This window comes from Hippoglossus stenolepis, chromosome 3, assembly GCF_022539355.2.
Source record: "Hippoglossus stenolepis isolate QCI-W04-F060 chromosome 3, HSTE1.2, whole genome shotgun sequence".
NCBI lineage: Eukaryota > Metazoa > Chordata > Actinopteri > Pleuronectiformes > Pleuronectidae > Hippoglossus > Hippoglossus stenolepis.
In genome coordinates, this window is record NC_061485.1 from 28,960,650 (window position 1) to 28,982,207 (window position 21,558).

The 21,558-nt window shown below is 40.2% G+C and overlaps 2 protein-coding genes across 4 annotated transcripts in view; one reads left to right on the forward strand and one right to left on the reverse strand.

Moving 5' to 3' along the window:
* The window catches only part of plxnb1b (plexin b1b), a 97,286-nt gene extending 91,707 nt beyond the window's left edge, over positions 1-5,579 (reverse strand). For 2 of the 3 annotated variants that reach the window (XM_035151880.2, XM_035151877.2), the window contains exon 1: positions 5,187-5,579. The gene's annotated coding sequence lies outside the window, so the exon portion shown is untranslated. The remainder of the gene's footprint in view (positions 1-5,186) is intronic. The other variant, XM_035151879.2, reaches the window with a different exon arrangement.
* A 7,657-nt stretch (positions 5,580-13,236) lies between these two features.
* On the forward strand, positions 13,237-20,292 carry LOC118104947 (ubiquitin-conjugating enzyme E2 variant 1). The gene is made up of 4 exons (XM_035152270.1): positions 13,237-13,343; positions 14,531-14,679; positions 17,679-17,804; positions 19,092-20,292. Exons 1-4 carry the CDS (start codon positions 13,313-13,315, stop codon positions 19,236-19,238), a joined length of 453 nt encoding a protein of 150 aa, XP_035008161.1. The 5' UTR covers positions 13,237-13,312; the 3' UTR covers positions 19,239-20,292.
* Positions 20,293-21,558: the final 1,266 nt, after the last annotated feature.

Sequence of the window (21,558 nt, forward strand, 5' to 3'; positions counted from 1 at the left end):
CAAAAAGGTTTCCCTGAGGGGAGTTTATTTTTCTGTTTATGGCGCAGACTTAATTACCTCAACTTTTTTTAGTTTGTTATGATAGCTGACTCTAAACACAACAATAACCTTGGGCCTAAAGTGTGGTACATGCAGACACAGGGTTGGGGTACACATTGTCAAATTCAATCAAATTATATCTGTATAGCCAACATTCACAAATCACAATTTGTCTCATAGGGCTTAACAAGGTGAGACATCTTCTGCCCTTAACCCTCAACAAGAGTGAGGAAAAACTACCAAAAAAAACTATTAACAGGGGGAAAACATTTTAAACCTCATGTCACATGTGAGGGATCGCTCTCCCAGGACGGAAAGAAGTGCAATCGCTGCTGTGTGCAGCTCAACACATCAACAAAATTACTATTGTTACAACATTGATTAGAAGAAACTGTTTTTAGCATAATGGAAAGGTGCATCAATGTTTAAAGTATTTATACATACGAAAATGTCTGATAGAGATGAAGGGAGCAGCAATGACAATTGAAATGGAGTTATTGCCAGTAATGGTAGAATATGTGAGTAGGCATATTGTATATCAAGCAGTCATTGTCCATGATCAGCCGCCACCACCATCACGATCCCCCATCACTATCCATGATCCACCATATATATCCCAATATGCCCACATAATGAAGCAGTTTCCGCACTCTTGTACATTTCTTTTCGACAAATAATTTAGAGCGAAACTTTTTAATCATCAGTAATATCCTAACAAACAGCAACACTTTGACTAAAGAAGGTCCTGTATACTTTTGCCTAAATTCGTTAATATATTCAACCATAAAGTTGCAGTTACTAATTGTAAATCATATTCAGTTTAAAGGTTGACATAGAAAATCCATGCGAGCATTATGTATGTCAATAATGTTTTTGTGTTTCTCAGTCCAGTTCAGGCTAAGGAGGCAGACTGTGCTCGGGTAAACCATCAGCATCACGTGTACTCTGGCTTTGACACTGACCTTAGGCAAACACACCAGCTTCATTCATGAGGGAACAATTGTAGAGCACACATACACACCGTGAGCGGCATGTGGTGGAGGTACGCAGCAGCGCACCATGATGAGTTAATAATTCACACTCTTAACGAGTACTTCACTTGCAGCTTCAAAGGGATTTCAACACAAACTATTTAACATTCTACAGCACTGCATGTATCTGGGTCTCCATTTACATATCTGAATAATGAACTGGCTACACAGTCTAATGAAATCCTCTGGGAATCCTGGAGGAGTGCTATTGCTGATCTTGTTATCCAAGAAAATGTTTGTCTGTAAAAATTTGCTAAATCACTGCACGGACATGCCATAGAATATGTTATGCAAACAGAAGAGCATGAAACTACCAATTTGATGCATTACAACATCTTCAAATCATTTTCCGGCTACACTTTCAGTGTACAGGGAATATTCACTGTAGAGGCCTGGGATGAGGCTATATTTAATGTCTGCTATCGAGAGGTGTCCCAAAGCGTGGTGGTGGTATGTAGTAGGAGTGGTATCAGTTTCTGTGCTCATCTATTATCCCTCCGCTCAGGGTTTGTACCAGCAGTACATTGTCACTAATCTTGGTGCATCTGCTGGCTCACAAAACCCAATTAAACAGCTAGAGCACTTTGATGAGGTTACTGACTTAATGCTTAGTGACATAATTAAATTGGGTATTTAATCTGGCAATGGCAGTGGAATAGACCTGGACCCCCGCCGGGCATGGCGAGCATTCACATATCAAGCCTGGCCTTCCAAACAATTTGTTATTTGATCCCTTTTGGGGCAATCATCCTCTTCAAGAGACAAGATTAAAAAAAAGACTAGTTGTAGAAAATGTCCAACAGAACAAACTTCCTGTCAGGTAACTCCACCTCTGAGTCTGTCATAATCAACAAAGAAAATTAAGTGCTTTGAAAAGTCTAAGATACTGTGGCATAAGGTTGTTGTAAACCCTGAGTAAAGTCAAATATATGAATAGCCATAAATGTACACACTTGAAGGCGGGGTACTAAAGGTTCCCATCAATGAGAACAGCAAATCTCCATAATCGCTCATAAGCTTCCCACTTTCCAAAAGTCTCCCCTTGAAGGCAGTTAAAGTGTAGCTATCACACAAAAAGTACCAGAAGTGGAGGAGTGAAGAATGAAAAAGGAAAGTTTCCATAGTGTGTCAACCTCGACAACTGCTGCATAACGGAGACCTGCTTGCTAAAATACATTTTTTCATAACTTTCTGAATTTGACAAGCATGTCTATTTTGCAGTGGAGGAGAGCTGAAGCCAGAGCACAATAAATCTTTCTATGCAACAACATATCTGAGTCCGAGCACAAGCAGAGCAAATCTAAGCACAAGAAGGGGTTATTTGAGTGTGAGTGCAGGATTTTGAGTGAGAGCATTACAAAATCTGAACGTGAGATCAGTCACTTCTGCTCAAAAACTGAAACACCATGTTGTTGAATAAAGATGGGAAGAAAATGATATGAGATGTCATGACTGACAGTTGAAACTGACTTGTGAATGGTCAGACAATTGTATCAGCTGCACCTCGATACCACAGCTCCTCTCCATGATCACTACAGTGCCAACTCTGACGACAAATGGCATCACTAACACAATATGGTAGAGCCTTTGTTCTGAGCCGACTGTACAGCATGCAGACACTTTATCAACACCCGAGCTGATGATCTAGTGCCATAACCCTCCTGTCAAACCCTCAGTCTGTCCTTGACGTCTCCCCACCTGTTCATTAACAGACTGACAGCATAAATGTCACAGCCAACGCTGAGTATCACAAATCATGAGTGATCCCTAATTTCACATCCTCACTTTGGTGGATGTTGTTGGAGTTGAATTAGTTGGCTTTTAAAACATTTGTTTGTCTGAGAGCTGTGTGATGATTGAAGACTTTAACACCACATGCCCCCTGCAGTCCCTCCACAACTGCCACACATACTAAACAAGGCCGGCCTGCACCCACTCCTTCACCTTTTGACCTTTGGCACCTTGACTACAACAGAATTTGTGAGGTGAATCTTGTTTATTGGAGAGGCACTTTAACACCTCTGTGGTCACAAGTCCTCTCCATGGACCGTCTGCTGATTATTAGTTTAGTGAAATAATTAGTTTATGCAAGAAATCTGTTCAATGTAATGTTGAAATAGCTATAGAAATTGAATCATGACTACCTTTTCAGTTTTCCTCTTAAGTTTGCTTACTTCACTTCACTGAAGCAACTGACCTTAAAATTCATGTGAGTAATGATAATGATAATGATAATTTCCTTGAAATGCTTTTTCTGCAGGTTATCTAAACTGAAATGATAGAAACAAAGAATATCCTAACCTGAAAAAGGTTATTTTTATACCTTTCACGTCACAGCAGGCCAAGCCTTTTAAGGTCAAATGAGCAAACCGTAATGATGGCATTTATTCACAGTGTCAAAGGTCAATCTACAAGTCCAGACAGCTCTGGGTCCTGGTGTCTGACTTTATCCAGGCACAAGTACAAGAACATGCTGGCTACTATTCAGCTAATAAACAAACAGGCATTCACTTCGGGGGCAATGAAAACATTAAGCCACAGCAACTCCACTTAAACATTCTTTATACTTGCATTCACTTGTAATCTGACATGAACCTCAACTTTAACTGGGGGAAGCAATGGAGACCTTTATCTATACTTTTCACAATTGATCCATTTTTAGTAGCTGCAGGTCTTCCTTGTATAAGAACTTGAGGAGTACATTTGATTTGTGTCCACCACAAATGTAACATGTTACAATGCTCCATAAGGACCTTCACCTTCCCACTGCTTGTAATGTGTTGGTTGGTCTTTCATGGTTTGTTTTTTTCAATGTTGGGAATAAAAATAATTAAGTGAAAACCTGAAAAACAAATTCCATTAAGAAGTGCAGACAATCATGTGAGTGAATCCAAATAAATGAGCAATTATCATCATCATCATCATCATCATCATCATCAGGAGGGGATATTCAATCTCATTTCCTGGCTTATACTAAGCCATCAATGATGTTATGAGGCAATGGGAGCAGATGGCCTTGGGTGAAGAAGGCACAACAGTGAGGTGTGGTCAAGATTGCCACACACACACTCATATAAATATTTAACAATTTACCGGGGGTAATAAAAGTGGCATGAAGACCCGTGTTTGACCTTTAACCTCCTAGAGGTCCCTCATCAGTCAGTGTGACTCTCCTCTGGTGATTTAGCATTGCTCATACTAACCATCTTTATATGCGGTTGATGCAGCTGAATAAATAAGACTTTTGAATGTGCTGACACCATCATCACAGTTTCTGTCCTCGGCTGCTGTTTCTGACTCATATTGCACAGTTATGTTCCATGAACAGAACATCCACTAAAAAGACCAATTATGGTTTTTTTAGTACAGAAAAGTACAAATACAGACTGGAAATAAATGCAGGACATTTTTCTGGGTTCTTGGGTTTTGCTGGTAAATTTGGAGCCCAAGTGATACGGAAATAAAAACTTAAATAGATTTAAGACACATTTTTAATACTGGTGGACTTTTCATCACAGAATACCAATCCACCCATTAAGCAAACCGTGCTGGGGGTTACAACGAATAATAGAAAAAGTTGAAAATATATTGTTTTTGCTCAAGATACCATGTAAAGAAATAAAGTGGAACGATAGAAATAAGTGTCCCACTGACGGGGTGCGCCAGAGAGATGAGTTCACTTTGAACTGCTTTCTGAACTATTTGCGCAAGTTAAGCAACACTGTGGTTTCTGAGAGTTCACCGGCATGGGCCACTGTTGAAAAATGTTTATTTAAATACAACTTAGTGGTTGGAAATAGTTATTAGTGTGGAGCACTGGAGCGACGACGGCTGGGGGATGTGTTCAGGCACAAGTGAGCAAACTCCAAACACCGAGCCACTGGTGGGGCTAACTCTGCGTTAGCTAGAGGGGCTAATATCAACCTGCGCATCAACACTTTCTAATAAAACACAACACAAGTCAGAGTGAAAGCAGCGTGGAAGTGGGTGAGGGTTGAAATAACACTGGGAGTGAAAACCAGCAGCAGAGGCGGAGGGACTGAGAGGGAAACAAGTGGGGACAAGTACTTTAAAGTGGGATAACCGGAGGACCGCACAGCCCGCAGTGCCACTCACCTTACCCGGTGTACGACTCCTCAGCCAGGCGCAGAAAACGCTGCTCCTCGGTCCAAGCGAAGCAAGCCGGTTTTCACTGGTTTCATTCAGCGCCTGCACTTAGTCCCGACTCCGGCGACAATATAACGTTATTCCTGGAGGTCAGGAGATCACACATTCCTCTGTCGCTCAGCACAAACTTGTGAATGTTCCTCTCGGGCATCAAACTTTCAGTGGTGCACCCTCCGCACTGCCTGGTGGAAATCAAGCAGGGTAGTTATTCCGGTCAGTAACGTGGAGGTTTGGTTAGTTTCCTCCGCTCGGCTCGGCTCGGCTCGGCTCGTCTCCTCTCAGCAGCAGCAGGAGGTGTCGGTGTCTCCACATGTGGCCGCTCACTGGCTCACTGCTGCGTTCACTGACCCTTCACAGGCGGAACATAATGCTGCCTTCAAGCGCTGCTCGGACTTTATGCCACCACGTTCATGCATGTGTGGCGGCTGATTGTGAAATAAAACCAAAGAGCAAAGCCTGCAGGGAACATAAATATATATTGTACATATAGCAAGGAAATATTGAAACCCAACAAATTTTGCCAGACCCCCACCACAGCCTATATATTTTTATAACAGAAAAAGTGATGCATTCAATATCGTAAAGCAAAATGTAGGTACCAACTGCTACCACTGGGATTCAATTTCAATCCAGTTCAGTTTTATTAGTGTAGCGCTAAATCGTAACATAGATTATCTCATTACCTTATCAAATGATACAGAAATAAAACAGTTCCCACAACGAGCAGCACTTTGCACTGGGAAGAGAAATAAACTCATTCAATGGAAGAAACCTCGAGCTGAATCTAAACTAGAATCTGCTTTGACCGGTTGTGGTGAGCGGGGATAACTGGGAAAAAGAGGAGAGGAGAGGAGGAAAAGTGTTTTTAGATGTTATTAGAATAAATTGTGGTTGTTCAGTTGTGCAGATCTGGATCGGGCTGCTCTGGATTTAGAGAGAGGGATGATGCTCAGTGTATGCTCATTTATAAATGTATTTCTATGTAATGCAATACAATGCCACACACTGTGCACTTATGACTGTTAACAAACTGCAGTGGTTCTTGTGTTCAACAAACTACAACAGCCATATCTCAGGGACCACTGAAAGACTTCAGTAACATAATGCACGACAGGAACTTTTCTCTGCCTACACACAGAGACGAGAAAAAAAATCAAAGAGCGAAGTATATGACCTTAAACTGCAGCAAGTGAATAATATATGCAGAGAGAGCTGGACTCTCAAGTGGATCTGATGGAGTATTAAAGATCACAGACTGTTACGGTAAGTATTCACTGAAACCATGTCATGTTAAATCCTGCATTTCCCCCAGTACATTAAACTTGCATTACCGCTGTAGAAATGAGTGGTGAATGTGAGACCCCATCTGGCCAAGTGGAGACATGCAATCTGTACATCTGCTGACTTCACAGACTGCTCAACTCTAAAGCATTACAGTTTCAATTGAAGGAGCAAACTCTATGATCGAAAAAATGTATTACTTTCAGATTTTATTCATCTTACAAACTAATGTTGGGAGAGCACAGTCCATACTTTAGAGTTTTCAAACCCTACATACTGCAACCATAGTAATAGTACACATTGCATTTTAGTTATTTGAATCACATAAGAATAAGAATAAGAAGTCCCTTATTAGTCCAACAATGGGGAAATTTGCAATGTTACAGCAGTCAAGAAGGCATCAGCAAGTAATAAGTAACTTGCAATACCTAAGTGTAAGGAATATAAAATAATATTTAGAAATATAGAAAAATATGAATGTAATTAAACTAGTATATACAGTGTAAAGACAGGAAGAAATATATGCAGTTTGAGAATATGTACAGAATGAATGGATTCTACATGAACCGTTGATATTGCACAGACAGATGAATATAGCACAGTAAATATATTGCACAGTTGAGACTTAAAAATGTTGAAGTGCAGTCCAATGGTGGTGAAAGTAGTTTGTATGTTTCTTATACAGCTGTGTCATTTAAAAAGTAAATTATATATTCCACAACATTTTTGCGCACTTGCAGAATTCAGTTTACTGTTAAATATGTCATTTAGAGCACTTTAATTAGTATTTTATTTATATATTTTCATGTGTAACATTTAAGTTGCTGCTGCATGTTCCCTTGATAAGAAGTTAATCGCTTTCTACCTGCCATTGTTTCCTATAGTACAGGTATGAATGTAAGTAGTGTCCCTAGAGTTATGTACTGTTACTGACAGAAAAACAATAAAACCCAGTTTTTTAAAGAGAAGTTGTAGCCCGCTTACTACCCACAATCCAGAGGAACTGGAGCACGCTACCAACCAAGATAAGAGGTTTACAATGCTACACTGTATGTACACTGCAGTCACCTAATACATAAGTTAATAGACAGCGATTTCCTTGCTATATTAAAGTGAGCAGCAGTCTTTAACTATAATTCAGCGTGAAATAAGCATCCATAAAGAATTAAGCTAGTATGACTGGAACTGATGGAAGTGAAGCTCTGTGTACTTCCTGTGCTCAGTGATGTTGTTCAGGGCCCAGACGTCTTGCACGTTTCCATTTACAGGGAACATGTACTGCTCTGAGACATCAGATGCATTTCAATGGAGGCCACACACAGATCACAAAAGCTGCTGCACACAATTGTTATCTTTAAAGAGGCTCTCTCTTTTGGAAGAGTGAGGCATTCGCTTGAGAAAAAATTATATTTTGCTGAATTTTGCTGAATTTGTTTATTATCTGAGAAACGACTTCATGAATAAAGAAAATCCTGCTCCTTTTTTATTTATTCAGGAAACAGAGCAGATTCTTTTTCTAATTCAACTCTTTTATCTTCTTGATTCAGTTAAGTATAGCTGTTGTTGGAAAGAAACCTTTTGTTGAAATTCTGAGACTAAAGCAGTTATTTCGGAGAAGCAAAACGAAACCTTTTTTTCACAAGTGAATGCATCAAGCCTCTGTGCTCCCCCTCTCTCTCTGTTCCCCCTCCTAACAAGAGGGGACAAATATACAGGGGGAGAGAGGGCCTTTTAACTCCCCCTTAATTCTCCTGTAGGACAGAAGCTAGATAAGCTTCACTCACTTCAAAGATCACTCAGCACCAAACCTAACACCTACCCCCCACCCAGTTCAAAGACAAGACCACAAGGGTTATCTTGGCTATCACAATATACTCCTTTATACATTGATACATATCAGTATATACTGCAATCAACATCTAAAGCTATTCTGAGTTGTGATTAAAAAAAGACATGAATTATTTGTTTAATACTTGACTGCATCTTTTTCCAAAATTTTACATACACATCATATTCAGTTGTTTATTCAAGACAGAGCACCGGTGTGTTGGAACATGAGCATCCTAAAAACACCTTCAATGCTCCTTGGCAATGACGCACCAAACTCCACGGGGGCAGGAGTCTGAAGATCCAACAGTTGATAAGGGGCTGGAGAGCTATGTCTAACACATTGCCCCAAGATCTCTTATTAATGCTTGGATGGGTTGGGGTCAGGTGACTGTGAAGGCCATAGCATATGATTCATGCTCATCGAATTATTCAATGAGCTGTTATGTCTGGTACTGATCTGTCTGTCTCACTTGTTATGTCTCTACAATCATTTATCATGGTTCATTTCTACGTAATTCACACAACATTAAGTCAGCAGTTTTTAAAATAGCCTACCTGTTCTACATACCTTACCTGCTGGTCTTTTACAGCCCATTAAAAGCCTCTGAAACTAACACCATACATTACATCGATGCACTTTACAAAGTACGATAAAGACAGTAACATTTCATGGAGAGAAATTAGACGGTTCCTACAATAAGCAACCATTTGATGACAGTGGAGACAAAAACATTTTACATAAAGTAATCTGCCTTAACCAGTTGGGTTGGGAGGAAAGAAGTGGGGGAGAGTGGAGTAAGAGGAGGAGAGAGGATGACGTGTAACACCTGTATATACTCTTGTATTTAAGCCTTGTCTGACTGGTTGTTATTATGTCAATAATAACAGCATACAAGTTCCCCCAGCAGTCTGGGCCTATAGCAGCATATGGTTCAGGACTCACCTGAATCCAGCCCTAACTGCAAGCTTTATCAAAAAGGCACATTTTAAGTCTAACATTAAATGTAGAGATGGTATCGGCCTCCTGAACCCAGAATGGGAACTGTATCCACAGGAGAAAAGCCTGGTAGCTGAAGGCTACCTTCCATTCTACTCTAGGAGCGAAGTGATTTAGTTCCTGTCAGACAAGAAATAACTGGTCCAGAAGTATTAAATTATGGACTAGTTTTTTAGTATCTGTTAGAGACAGGGTGTTCTTAAAATATATAATATTGTGCTGGTGGGAGAAGGCTGTCTTTAGAGACTTGTTATATGTGTAAGTCAGAGAAAATGTTCTGGTCAAATATACCTCCAAGGTTCCTCACAGTAGATCTATCGGCAAAGGTAATACCGTCCATAGAAACTATCTGATCAGATAATGTTTCTCTGAGGTGTTTATGGCCAATAATGACTCCAGTCTTGTATGAATTTAGAAGTTACAAAGATTTAAGCGTATCTAGGCCTTAATATACAAAAGATATTCCCGGAGTTTAAGTTATTACATTCACCTGGCTACATAGATAAGTTCAACTGTGAGTCATCTGCATAACAATAGAAATGTATATGGTGCTTTATGATAATTTTGCCTAAAGTAACCAAATTTAAGGTGAAAACTATCAGTCCCAGCATAGAACCTTGTGGAACCCCATGAATATTTATTGTGTGCATGAAAGAGTCATTGTTAACATGAACAAACTGGAATATATCTGATAAGTATGACCCAAACCAACCTGTGTGATGTTTGCTTAAATCCCAATAACATGTTCCAGTCTCTGTGATAAAATCTGAGATCCAGCAGAACGACAAGTCCATTGTCTGAGGCCATGAGAAGGTTGTTGGTAACTTTCACCAATGCTTTAGTGTTTTCTAAGTCCTGGCTGAAAATTCTCAAACAAACCATCCACATGCAAATATTCACATGATTCTTTTCAACAACTTTTTCAAGGATTTTAGAACATAAAGGGGATGTTTGGCATAGGTCAACAGTTGGCTATAGAGCATATGAACCAAGCATACAAGACAGAAATTAGCTATCAATGCAACAGAGTGGCAATAAATTAAAAGTTGTAAGAACTCCAACTTAAAGCCACTATGTGCATACTTTTGACATGCTACAAACATAGTATATGAGTGGAGTATCTTTTGAAGTTGATAGTACCATCACACCCAGGAATTCTAGGGGCACCCTCTCAGTTCTCTGTGTTGCTGTTTGTGTGTATCTTTCAGAGCACAGGCCTGAATTCATAGCAGGGTGACAAAGAACTGAGTTGGAAAGTGGAAAAGCAGAGTGTGAATGAGCATGCCTGTCTGTCAGCAGCAACACACTGCATTCATGTCCCTGTGAGAAACACTGAGCCATTCATCCCCAGAGTTCACACACACACACACACACACACACACACACACACACACACACACACACACACACACACACACACACACACACACACACACACACACACACACACACACACACACACACACACACACACACACACACACACACTGCTCTTGGTTATTCTGAGAACCAACTTGTCTTCAGAGGGGAGCTGGGCAGGCTGGCTGTATTAGCGGATGGATGGTTGGGGGGAGGTGCAGGACTACTTTCCTATGTTTATTATCATATGGCGAAACACAGACGGACCCTTCAGTCTCTGCTCAAATGTGCTTTAATGCAAAACTGATTGGATTAAAAAATCTAATATACTTATACTACCATCACTGTAGGTTCAAGGAGGATCTTTTGGGGAAGAAATTACAAGCAAGGAGCTGGTTCAATTCCTTTTTGAAGCATAGCATTTTATTCCACAGCTGAATGATTCAAGAATCCTAGAAACAGACAAGGGACTGAGACAAGAATATTGCTAAAGTGCAGTGGATGTTATTACTCCATTCAGTGTCAGCTGTACAGATGGCTTATTCATTTATTTAATTGTGTATTTCAGTGAGTCTTGTAAAGTGTATAAATGACATGTGAAGTCCGTAACACGGAAGATGCCATTGCTAGACCCTTTATTAGCAAACACACATCAGTCAGCAGCTTCCATTATTCATGAATCCAAAGAAAATCTATACAGCAGTACTAACTATTTCCTTGCAACGGATTTTATTTAAAATGTGACTGATGTGATGTATGATATGTCGATTTTCTTGATCAAGTGTCAGAACAAAATCAACGTCCATAATGAAGAAAGTCAAACCATCAACAGCTGCAGATCTTTAGTGGGGAGTGATAAATAATCAGTTCAATCAATGAAAACAGTATTGTTATTATTAATTATTGATACTGTGTGTCTGCAAGTTTGTCTGTGATATATGGGCCATATAATCAAGAGCCTTTGAGGACAATCTCTGTTGTTACTGTGAATAAATCAAGTGTTGAGCCAATGAATTTAACTGAACTCGGCTGATTGGCTTTTAGACATCCTGCAAACTATTAGAGGCCCACCCCATTTGTTTATTTGTCAGCAGGGTATCTCCTAAAAAGATGTAATGAAATTGGGTGATAAGTTCAACCAGGGGCCAATGATGAAATAAATTGTATTTTGGTGAGATTCCAAATCCAACAGTGCCCCCTAGTGGCTTTTGTAGAACATATAACTCAGAATCATGTTCTTTCTCAAGACAGGTTATCTAATGAGACAGCTTCGTACAGACTATTTTTAATGTTTCATATAACACATTGTGATCAATAAAGTCCATCCAGCCTTTCCTGTAGTAGCAACATAACATAAATGAATGCTGTTTTGTCTGTTCACATAAGTTGACTGTTTTTAATAAGTAGTTTCACATCAGAGATTCTGATTTGTAATTAACCAAATTATAAATTACTGCATATGTAAGGGGACTCCACAGTCCATATTGTGTATGCAGGGCCTGGGTAGAAGAGAACATCATGAAGTCAAGGAAATAGCTGGATGGATCAAACGACCCAAATGTTGACCATGAAGGAGAAGGCATATACAGTTTTCCAGAGTTGGGCAAAGGAACTGTTTAACAAATTTCAAACAGTTTACAAGGATACTTAGCAGAATTGAAGTTAAACCTGTGATTTGTTCAGATTCCACCATGGTAGTCTAAACCAGGAAAGACTTCCCCATCTCTGAATACATTACATTACATACCATGTATACTCGAAGAAAAACGGGTTCTTCACAAGTGCTCTGGAGCACCTTTGAGTGCTCTGGGGAACCTTTTCTCGCTAAAGAACCTTTTTTTTTCCTTCTGTGTATGGTTCTTTGGGGAACTGAGTTCAAAAGAAGAGTTCTTCAAAACACACCTAACTCCACTTTTGGTTCTAACTACAACCTTTTTTTTGAGAGTGTACAGTAGTTATCAGAGAATATGAGGTTGTGGTGAAACTAAAGAAGCTCTAAACCAAAAGGATAACAACTTTTTAGAATTTAGTTTTAGGAGATCAGAAGAAAAATAATAGTTTATTCATCACAGAATAATGACACCAGTGCACAAAATCTGGGTTTATGATATTTAAAAATCTAAAAAATTGGCCAGAGTGAGAAGCAAATGTTGCTGCAATATACTCCATAGACAAGACAGTTTCAGAAGAATGCTTCAACTTATAGGTATACAGTATAATGAAATGGTATAGGAAAAAAATCTCTGTATTCAGATTCTTTGAAACGGGGGAAGCCCTACTATTATATAAATATTTGACAGCAATATAATTTAGTTAGTCCCCAGACAGAGGATGAATCAGATTCAATTTACATTTTATTTATTTGAAAAAAAACTTAAAATTGTTCTTGTCTCACTTCAGATTTTTGTGTTTGTTCTTATTTTTGTATATTTAGATTGAATTTGCTCAGTCTTGTATTGTTCAAAATTAGACGGTAGATGGCGGTAGCACCGCTCACGTTGGTTTTGGGACCGCTATTCAAATCGAAGAAGACAAACACGAACGCGTAGAAGAAGAACATGCGCGTGAGTGAAAATGAGACGTCACACGCGCGCGCTTCCGTAAAGTAATGACAAAGATGGCGGCCGCCGCCGGATCAGGTAAGAAGACTTCACCACAGTTGAGTTAGGATCTTTTCCTCCATAGTTCTGAAGAATGAGCTTTTCTTAAATGTCACGTTAGCTGCTCGGTGGTTTTCTAATGTATATGAGAGCAGCTGTAGTGCGGCTGTGTCTGGATCAGGAACACAAAGTGCTGCCATTAATGACGGCAGCTAGCTGAGGCTGAAGCTGGCCCACAGTGGACTATCTGCAGCAGCCTCTGTGGACCAGTACGTGCCTCCCCAACAGAGAAACACGGTGCAGGGACCGAGGCCGCCCCGGAGGTCATGTTCCTCCGCTGTGTTGTTGTGCTCACCCGCCACCAGCTCGACGAGCGGAGGAGCTAACTGCTGAGGGGACGTTAGCTGTCCGGTGGAGCCCAGGCTCTCAGGAGGAAATGCTCCTGGTTAGCTCGACAGGCTGTGTTTTTGCCAACACGCTGTTTGACAACACAAACACAGTCGTTCTGCGTATTTTACATCTTCAGCTTTATGTTTTACATCTAAATGCTCACTAGGAGAAACTTCTTAATCAGCCAGCAACGTAGTTTCTCGCCCTTGTTAGCCCAAAGCTAACGGTATCGCTTAAAGCTTGGTCGATCAGGTCATTAAACATGCTGTCGAACAGGAAGAGCTTGTGTGTTTGGCCATCAATGTACAGCGTTGTGTTTTGTACAACTGTCTTAGTGTGAACATGTCTTGAACCTTGTAACTTAATTGTTATTTTGTCGCTCACATTTGTTTACCAGCTGCTGTTTTCAGCCTTCAAGAACAAACGCATCTCCACATCCCATCCACACATTAATGTCAACAATTTGAATAAACTGAACAGCTATAAATAATAATGCCCGATTGTGTCAAGTAATATCTTGTATTTATTTTTCTTATCATTGTCCTTATATATATTTTATGTTTTTAATTGTACAACAATAAATGCATTCCATCCTATTTTTAAAAGATTGGTAAATTATACTTTGTCACAGTAAGAGTCACTGACAAATATTATATGAAAATCTAAAAAGAATACAGCCTTATCATTCCAGTCCCGTTTTATTAACACTTTCATTAACGCTTGGCCTGGCCAGCATATTGTTCAGGGACATTTTCTCTGTGCGCAATCAGATATAAATCATTTAATCCTGCTCTGTGTTTCTTTGTGTGTGTGTGTGTCTGTCTGCCTGTGTGAAGGCGTCGCAGTTCCTCGCAGTTTCCGTCTGCTGGAGGAACTAGAGGAGGGTCAGAAGGGAGGTGGAGATGGCACAGTGAGCTGGGGCCTTGTGGATGATGGTGACATGTCGCTGACTTACTGGGATGGCATGATCATTGGCCCTCCCAAGGTGAGCCACCATAGTTCTTAGAGTAAGTGTTATTATAATCCATAATGCTGCTAATCTCCAGTTGGACAGAAAGCATGCAGCTTTGCATTAGATTGAAGAACTGGAACAAATGCAGGGGTTTCTCTATCTGCATTTCATGACTTATACACAGTGCCTAAACTTCTTCTAACAGTCTTTACTATTCTGGAGAGAAACAATACCACATATAAGACACTATTTTGTTTAAACCAAAGTTAGGTTTAAAAAATGGGGTTGACCTTCAGGACAATGCATTTAAGTGTTCATTAATTACAACCAGTGATGTATAAAGTACTTGAAAGCCATACTTGAGTAAAAGTACAGATATCTTACCTGAAAGTGACTCCGGTAAAAGTTAAAGTCACCCGTAAGAAAATTACTTGAGTCAAAGTCTTAAAGTAGCTCATATTAAATGTACTTAAGTATCAAAAGTATCTGGTGTTGAAATGTACTTAAGTATCAAAAGTAAAAGTACAAGTACCAAATAAAAAATGCAAAGTGCTATTTATAGTAGGCCTATACAGACACAAAACAACCAAAAAATGTTCTTTTCAGGCTTTATTTCAACTGACTGAAAAAGTATAACAAAAATATACAGATGCTGAGGTTCAAATAGTATTGGACTAGTGCATCTGAACTTCTAGGGACAACAAAGAACCAACACAACAGAATAAACAAGTGCCTCTTGTGTCTGCCTAATAACACTAATAGACCACAGTATAACCACAAAAATATTAAACATGGACCTTTCACTTTCTAATCAGTAGCAGGAATGATACACAATGCCCTTTATGATGACTCAGCAAAAGGAAACAAGTTCTAGGCACACAAAATAGGATAGTTTTCCTCTTTTGTTAACAACCTGCACAGTGCTAGTACAGGGAAGAAAAAAATCACTGGACACAGTCTAGTTTTGCTGCAGGCCAAATTTCAGACAGAATAATAAAGACTGAACTGAACCAAGCTCCTGCATGAGCACCTGGATAATTCTAAAGGGAATAAATGGATGGGGAATGTGCTCGCGTTGATTAAGTCCCTGCCCTTTGTACACACCGCCCGTCACTACTACCGATTGGATGGTTTAGTGAGGTCCTCGGATCGGCCCTGGCGGAGTCGGTAACGGCCCTGGCGGAGCGCCGAGAAGACGATCAAACTTGACTATCTAGAGGAAGTTAAACTCGTAACAAAGTTCTGAAGGTGAACCTGCGGAAGGATCATTACCGTTACAGCCCGGTCGACCAAGGCAGCCCGACCAACCTCTGGACGCTTAGGGTCTCGCGCTGCCCCCCTGACGGCAAACACGCCACCGGGCCTGCGCATCTCCCGAGGCAGAGGGCACACGAGTGAGCGAGAGAGAGGTGCGCCGCTCGTAAAAGCCTGCGTTGCTCCAACCTCTGCCGCTCAAGTAACGAGCCAGTTTTGAGAAGATAAGGAGTAGAAAGTATATAAATTTGTGTTCAAATGTAGCGAGTAAAAGTAAAAAGTCGTCAGGAAAATAAATACTCAAGTAAAGTACAGATATGTGAAAAATCTACTTAAGTAAAGTAACGAAGTATTTGTACTTTGTTACTTCACACCACTGATTACAACAGATAACAAATACCCCTGTAACTATTGTCTTTTACAGAGTGGTGCATCGTGGTTATTTTTAAACGTAGTGTTCCTAGGCTAGCAAGTTTTTTTTTGTCTATCCTGACTTTCAGTGTTAATCAGACGTCAAAGTCTTTGGTTAGTCCAGCATAGCCTGCAGGAGTCTCTGAATGCTGCTCCAACATGTTCTGCTGCCACAGAGGAAATTAACTCATGACGAGTGAAAACGAGTTCTCTGCTGACGTCTTTACTGAAGAAATCAACCAGAGAGAAAATCGGTCAAACAGCTAACTAGCAAAAACTGAAGTGTCCCTTTGTCGCCTTTGAAACAAAGACAGAAGGGACCATGTCGCACCTGGCAGCACAGGATGGATTAAAGTTGAAAAATAGGAAATGTTGGATGCTCCCCAAATGCAGTATGGGGTTTGTCGTCAATGAATAAAGCTCTCTCTATTTAAAACAGTGTAGGAAGGTGTGTGTTACCACGTGCTAGTGAATCACTGCGTTGACAACAGTGTATCAAACAGAGGCTAAGTGCATTAAGCTGTGTGGGTGTGCTGCACCCACTGTAAAATAAACAAGGGCAAGGAAATCCCCTTCTAGTTGCAGGTGTGACGCTGAATCACTGTCCACTTATGACCTGTACTGAGCTGTACTGAGCTGTACTGTAGTCAACAGTTAATTATCAGGTAAGACAACTTCTTTCAAGTGGTGTCTGCCAAAAATGCAGCTTTCACTTAGGTTTAGCTTTAAATTAAGTAGCAGCTCTTTGTACTCACTCATCATTGATAAAGAACATGAGGAGGTGTAATCTTACTGCTACAGTAAAGTAGTTAGACGAGGAACAGTAGACAGGGACTATTTGCAAATCAACAAGGTCAACATGATCTCTTATTGTGGTGTTGCTGTTAGTACAGCACAGTGCAAGTATGTCAACTGTGTGAATGCTATGAAAAATGTATCTGATACTTTGGTACAAAGTTGATGCCAAAGTTCTGAATACTCAATGGCTCTTGTTTTTCTACAGTACTGTGGGAACCAATGGCACGGTAGATGTTCTAGATACTGGACGTGTGACTTATATGGGCAGCATAACAACCTGTCATGTTTTCTAGTCTGCTGTCAAATGCAAAAGGAAGAAGGAGTTAAAGACAGGAATAACATTTGAAAAAAAAGTGTTCACATAATATGTTTTCAGGTGTTAGTATGGATGGGGTTTAAAACTGATATGGAGCCAAAACGCTTGTGTGGACAGAGATCTTTTTAGTCTGAAAACTAAAACGCATTAATATGGATGTAGCCAAAGTAAATTATAATCGGTGGAGAAGTGATGGGCACTGCACACCAGAAAAGATCCTGGACTAACGTTGCCCTTGTTTTCTGACTTGCAGACCGTCTATGAAAACAGGATATACTGTCTGAAAGTAGAATGTGGACCCAGATACCCAGAGCATGCCCCTGTGGTCCGCTTTGTGAACAAGATCAACCTGACCGGTATAAACAGTTCCAATGGTGCGGTGAGTATCTGAGCTTCATCACACATACGTTCCATTTAATCAACACTCTAGGTTAGATCATTGTAAGTGTTCTTTGATATGTTATGAATTGAATAAGACTTTTACAGTACTCTCATTTACCAAAACAAAAACAAAAATCTTCTGCTGCCTGTTTAATTTAACCCGACCTCTACCTTCAGTCTCAGTGAAAGAATTTACTTCCTGCTCACACCTGGTATGAACATCAAATCTCATGTTCCTGTTTTACATGGAAATAAACACATACATCATTTCTGTTTACAAAGATCAAATAATGTTGTTTACTTAGTATGACTTTACAGATGTGTCCAATGTCAATGTGTGTGTCAGTGTGTCGGCATAAGCGAGAGATAAACCTCTTTTACACCAAAACAGAGTATACACAGTTTTTTTAAATGCAGTTTGAGTGCTAAAAAGGGGTTTGACTCCTTTCTAATTGCCAGTTGAATTACCAGTTCGCCTCTCAATTATTTCCCCCTGGTGCGTCATGTGTGATGTCAGGAATGCACCGACAACTTCAAGCTCTATGGCCTCGCTGTCTTGCCAAATTAGCGTGTTCATATAGGAGGTTTCCATCGGAGCTGATAAAAACCTGTGTCTACTGCAGAGTCATTTGAGTGAATAATGATTGAATCCATTCCCATTGCTGACAAAAGCTAGATCATGGTGGATGTTATTGGTTTTTTTGACCAGTGGGAAAGAGTGCAGAGTCAGGAGGAGTAAATCTATGAAATCTCTACTATAGAATAAGAATGTACTATTTTTGGAAATTAAAAAAATCAGTATTTGGTGGTCAGTGTTGACCACCTAAACTAGCCGCAAACAAATCCATGTATGGGCAGTGAGTAGCGTAAAAGTACGACAGTTTCATTGTGAAAAGAAGGCGGTCTTTCAATGTGGCCAAGGACACATCGAAAAGAGCAAAGACAAAGAACATGCCTCACAGACCTGATGTTATCTGACAGATTGGACATTCACACCTGTACTTAGGGTTGTCCACTTGTGATCGGTTCACTCAGGACAGATATTAACACCAGGTCTGAACACGTCTTTGATCTTAAATTGAGTGCTGACACTACCTGTATTTTTAGGCGTTTCTGCTCACTATTTATTGAAAACAGTTTTTACCTAATTGTAATAAAAAAAATCTTGTCCATTCTAAGTATGTAACTTTAACATGAGGTTGCAAAGTGTTTTTTGGGGGGAGGGCCACATTATATAATATAACACCCCACCCTCTCCTTCCTCTGCCACTTGTTCTCCCTGCAGGTGGATACAAAATCGATGACTTTGCTGTCCAGATGGAAGACCACCTACAATATCCGCATGGTGCTGCAGGAGCTGCGACAGCACATGATGATGAAAGAGAACAACAGGCTCTCCCAGCCGCCGGAGAGCCAGGTGTACAACAACTGAGGCTCCTGGTGCTCTCTCTCACGCACACACACGCACACACACACACGCACACACGCAAAGAGACACACACGAAGAGAATCCTTAACATTTTACACTGACTCATGTTACCCAAGACTCTGCTTCCTCCTCTGGAGCCTCTGATTGGACAGAGAGGGAGGTGCAGGTGAACCAGACCTCCTAACCCAGTGCCCAGTCATCCATGAAAACTCACGAAGCAGACCCAACATTATGAAACACAAATACTGTACATCTTAATATTGTTATTTTTTTAATTACCTTTATGTTCTACATACAGATTGTAAAATAACAATGACCAGATTGGGTGTATCAATTATGTGTGTGTGCACACTGGATTCTTCATGTCAAGTGAGGACAGTAAGTGCTTGTTACATGGGGTATTGTGGTCAGGGATTTGAATCAACTCGCACAGCAACACAAAAATACTACTATAATCCCGAATGAAACGTGGATGTTGATTGTTAGAATAATTTGGATTATATTTTCCCACAGCTGGCACCAACATATCTTGCAGTATGCTGAATCAAAATTTCCTTCACATAGAAAAAACAAAGATAATGACTCAAAACACCACAGTGCTTGGTCTTCCAGGCGACGCTATAGTCTCAAATCCCCCAGCTTCTGCAATCCCGACAATGTGAATTTCACGGGCCTTTCCTTAAGCGAGTGCATGTCTGGTACATGGGAATAAACTGCTACTAGACATTCAGCTACGTATTTATCAACAGGGCACTGCTGTCTCATCACTCATGCTCTCAGACTTGTCTTCAGTGTGCCATATGGTTCATAGCTCTTTGTGATGGTGATTGATTATTAGCAGGGGGAGGGTGGTGGTGGTGGGGGTTTCCTTTTGTTTTTTCTGTTTTAGTCTGGGCTGATCCATGTATACTTTAGGGAGTCACCTCCTCTCATACAGTGTATGCCCACTGAACACAATGTATGGCTTTGGATGTTCGTTTTATAACAGGTTGAATCTAATCAGGGTGTTAATGACCTGTTGCATGGTTTTATTTGAATTAAACATTATTACTTTTTGCATGTGTTTGTGTCGTGATTTTCTTCACTGTATTCCATATGTTTATACAATACAACTTCTACTGAAATCTATACTGAATGAAATCAATACTGGATAAACAAAAATAAGTAATGGCTTTTTATAGAAGATTTATCATATATGTCACTTTTATATTAAAACCAACAAAAAAACTTTTACATCCAATCCCTCTAATGGCCCTAATGTCAGCTGTGTTTGTGTGTGTGGGGCAGAGGCAATAATAAAAGGACAAGCCTTCAATCACTCTAATTGTATCGGATGTGATGGACAAGCTCTCCCATCAGGTCCACTGTATCAAAGAGTGACAAAGCAGGATACAACATGGTGTCTCACTCAATCAGCATAATCATATGAGAACAGCTGCCATTCACCCTCGGGTCCACGTGACTCACTCTGGGTACAAAGGGCTAACCAGTAGATTTGTCCAAGCTAAACAACCAGTGGTTCCCTTCGGTCACACCACCTACAGTACCTTTATCAAACTCCTGATAAGAAGCAGGATTATTAAAATGATCCTGAGGACTGGCTGACTAAATAACTGCATGAATACTAATATATACATATATATATGTGTGTGTGTGTGTGTATACAAAACATTTTGAATAAAAAAGCTTATTTTAAACAGAAAATATCTGTCACAAATTATCACAAATAATGTTTACCTAAAGAAGGGCGTGGTTCCCTCAAATTAACAACCATGTCACATGTCCACACATGCACATGTGGTCTCATTTCTATAATATGTCTTTCATTAAAAATAATCTTTACACATTTGGTCGGCAGTTCGATCCAAGTCTCCCTTGCGCTTAAGTGTCCTTGGGCAAGATAGCCGACAACCACAAATTTCCCCTGACAACTTTGTGTAAGAGATGTAGGATAGAGAAAGTGCTGCACTATATCAATGAGTGTGAATGGCAAAACTGTACTGTAGAGAGCTTTGAGTGGTCATCAACACTAGAAAAGATCTACATTACATGCAGACACCATTTACATGTAGGGATCTTCACATACAGTGAACATGTAATTGGGAATTGTGGTTGCAAGAGGCTGGAGCCTCACCAGCACACACTGGCTGAGAGGGAACTCTAGACAGACCATCAGTGTCACTAGTGCTGTTAAAATGACTGATGACAAGGCAGATCTTTTAGCGTTCAGCAGTGGAGTCATGAGTCACAGAGAAGCCTGTAATGAAGAGGCAGTGAGAGCAGTTTTTCCACCAGTCCAGAACACACTCCAACCACAAGACAG

Excerpts from the sequence above, each read along its gene's own strand:
- LOC118104947 (XM_035152270.1), top strand. The coding sequence starts at position 13,313 with ATGACAAAGATGGCGGCCGCCGCCGGATCAG. Across the intron at positions 13,344-14,530 it reads GGCGGCCGCCGCCGGATCAG|GCGTCGCAGTTCCTCGCAGT; the intron begins GTAAGAAGACTT and ends GCCTGTGTGAAG. Across the intron at positions 17,805-19,091 it reads TAAACAGTTCCAATGGTGCG|GTGGATACAAAATCGATGAC; the intron begins GTGAGTATCTGA and ends TTCTCCCTGCAG.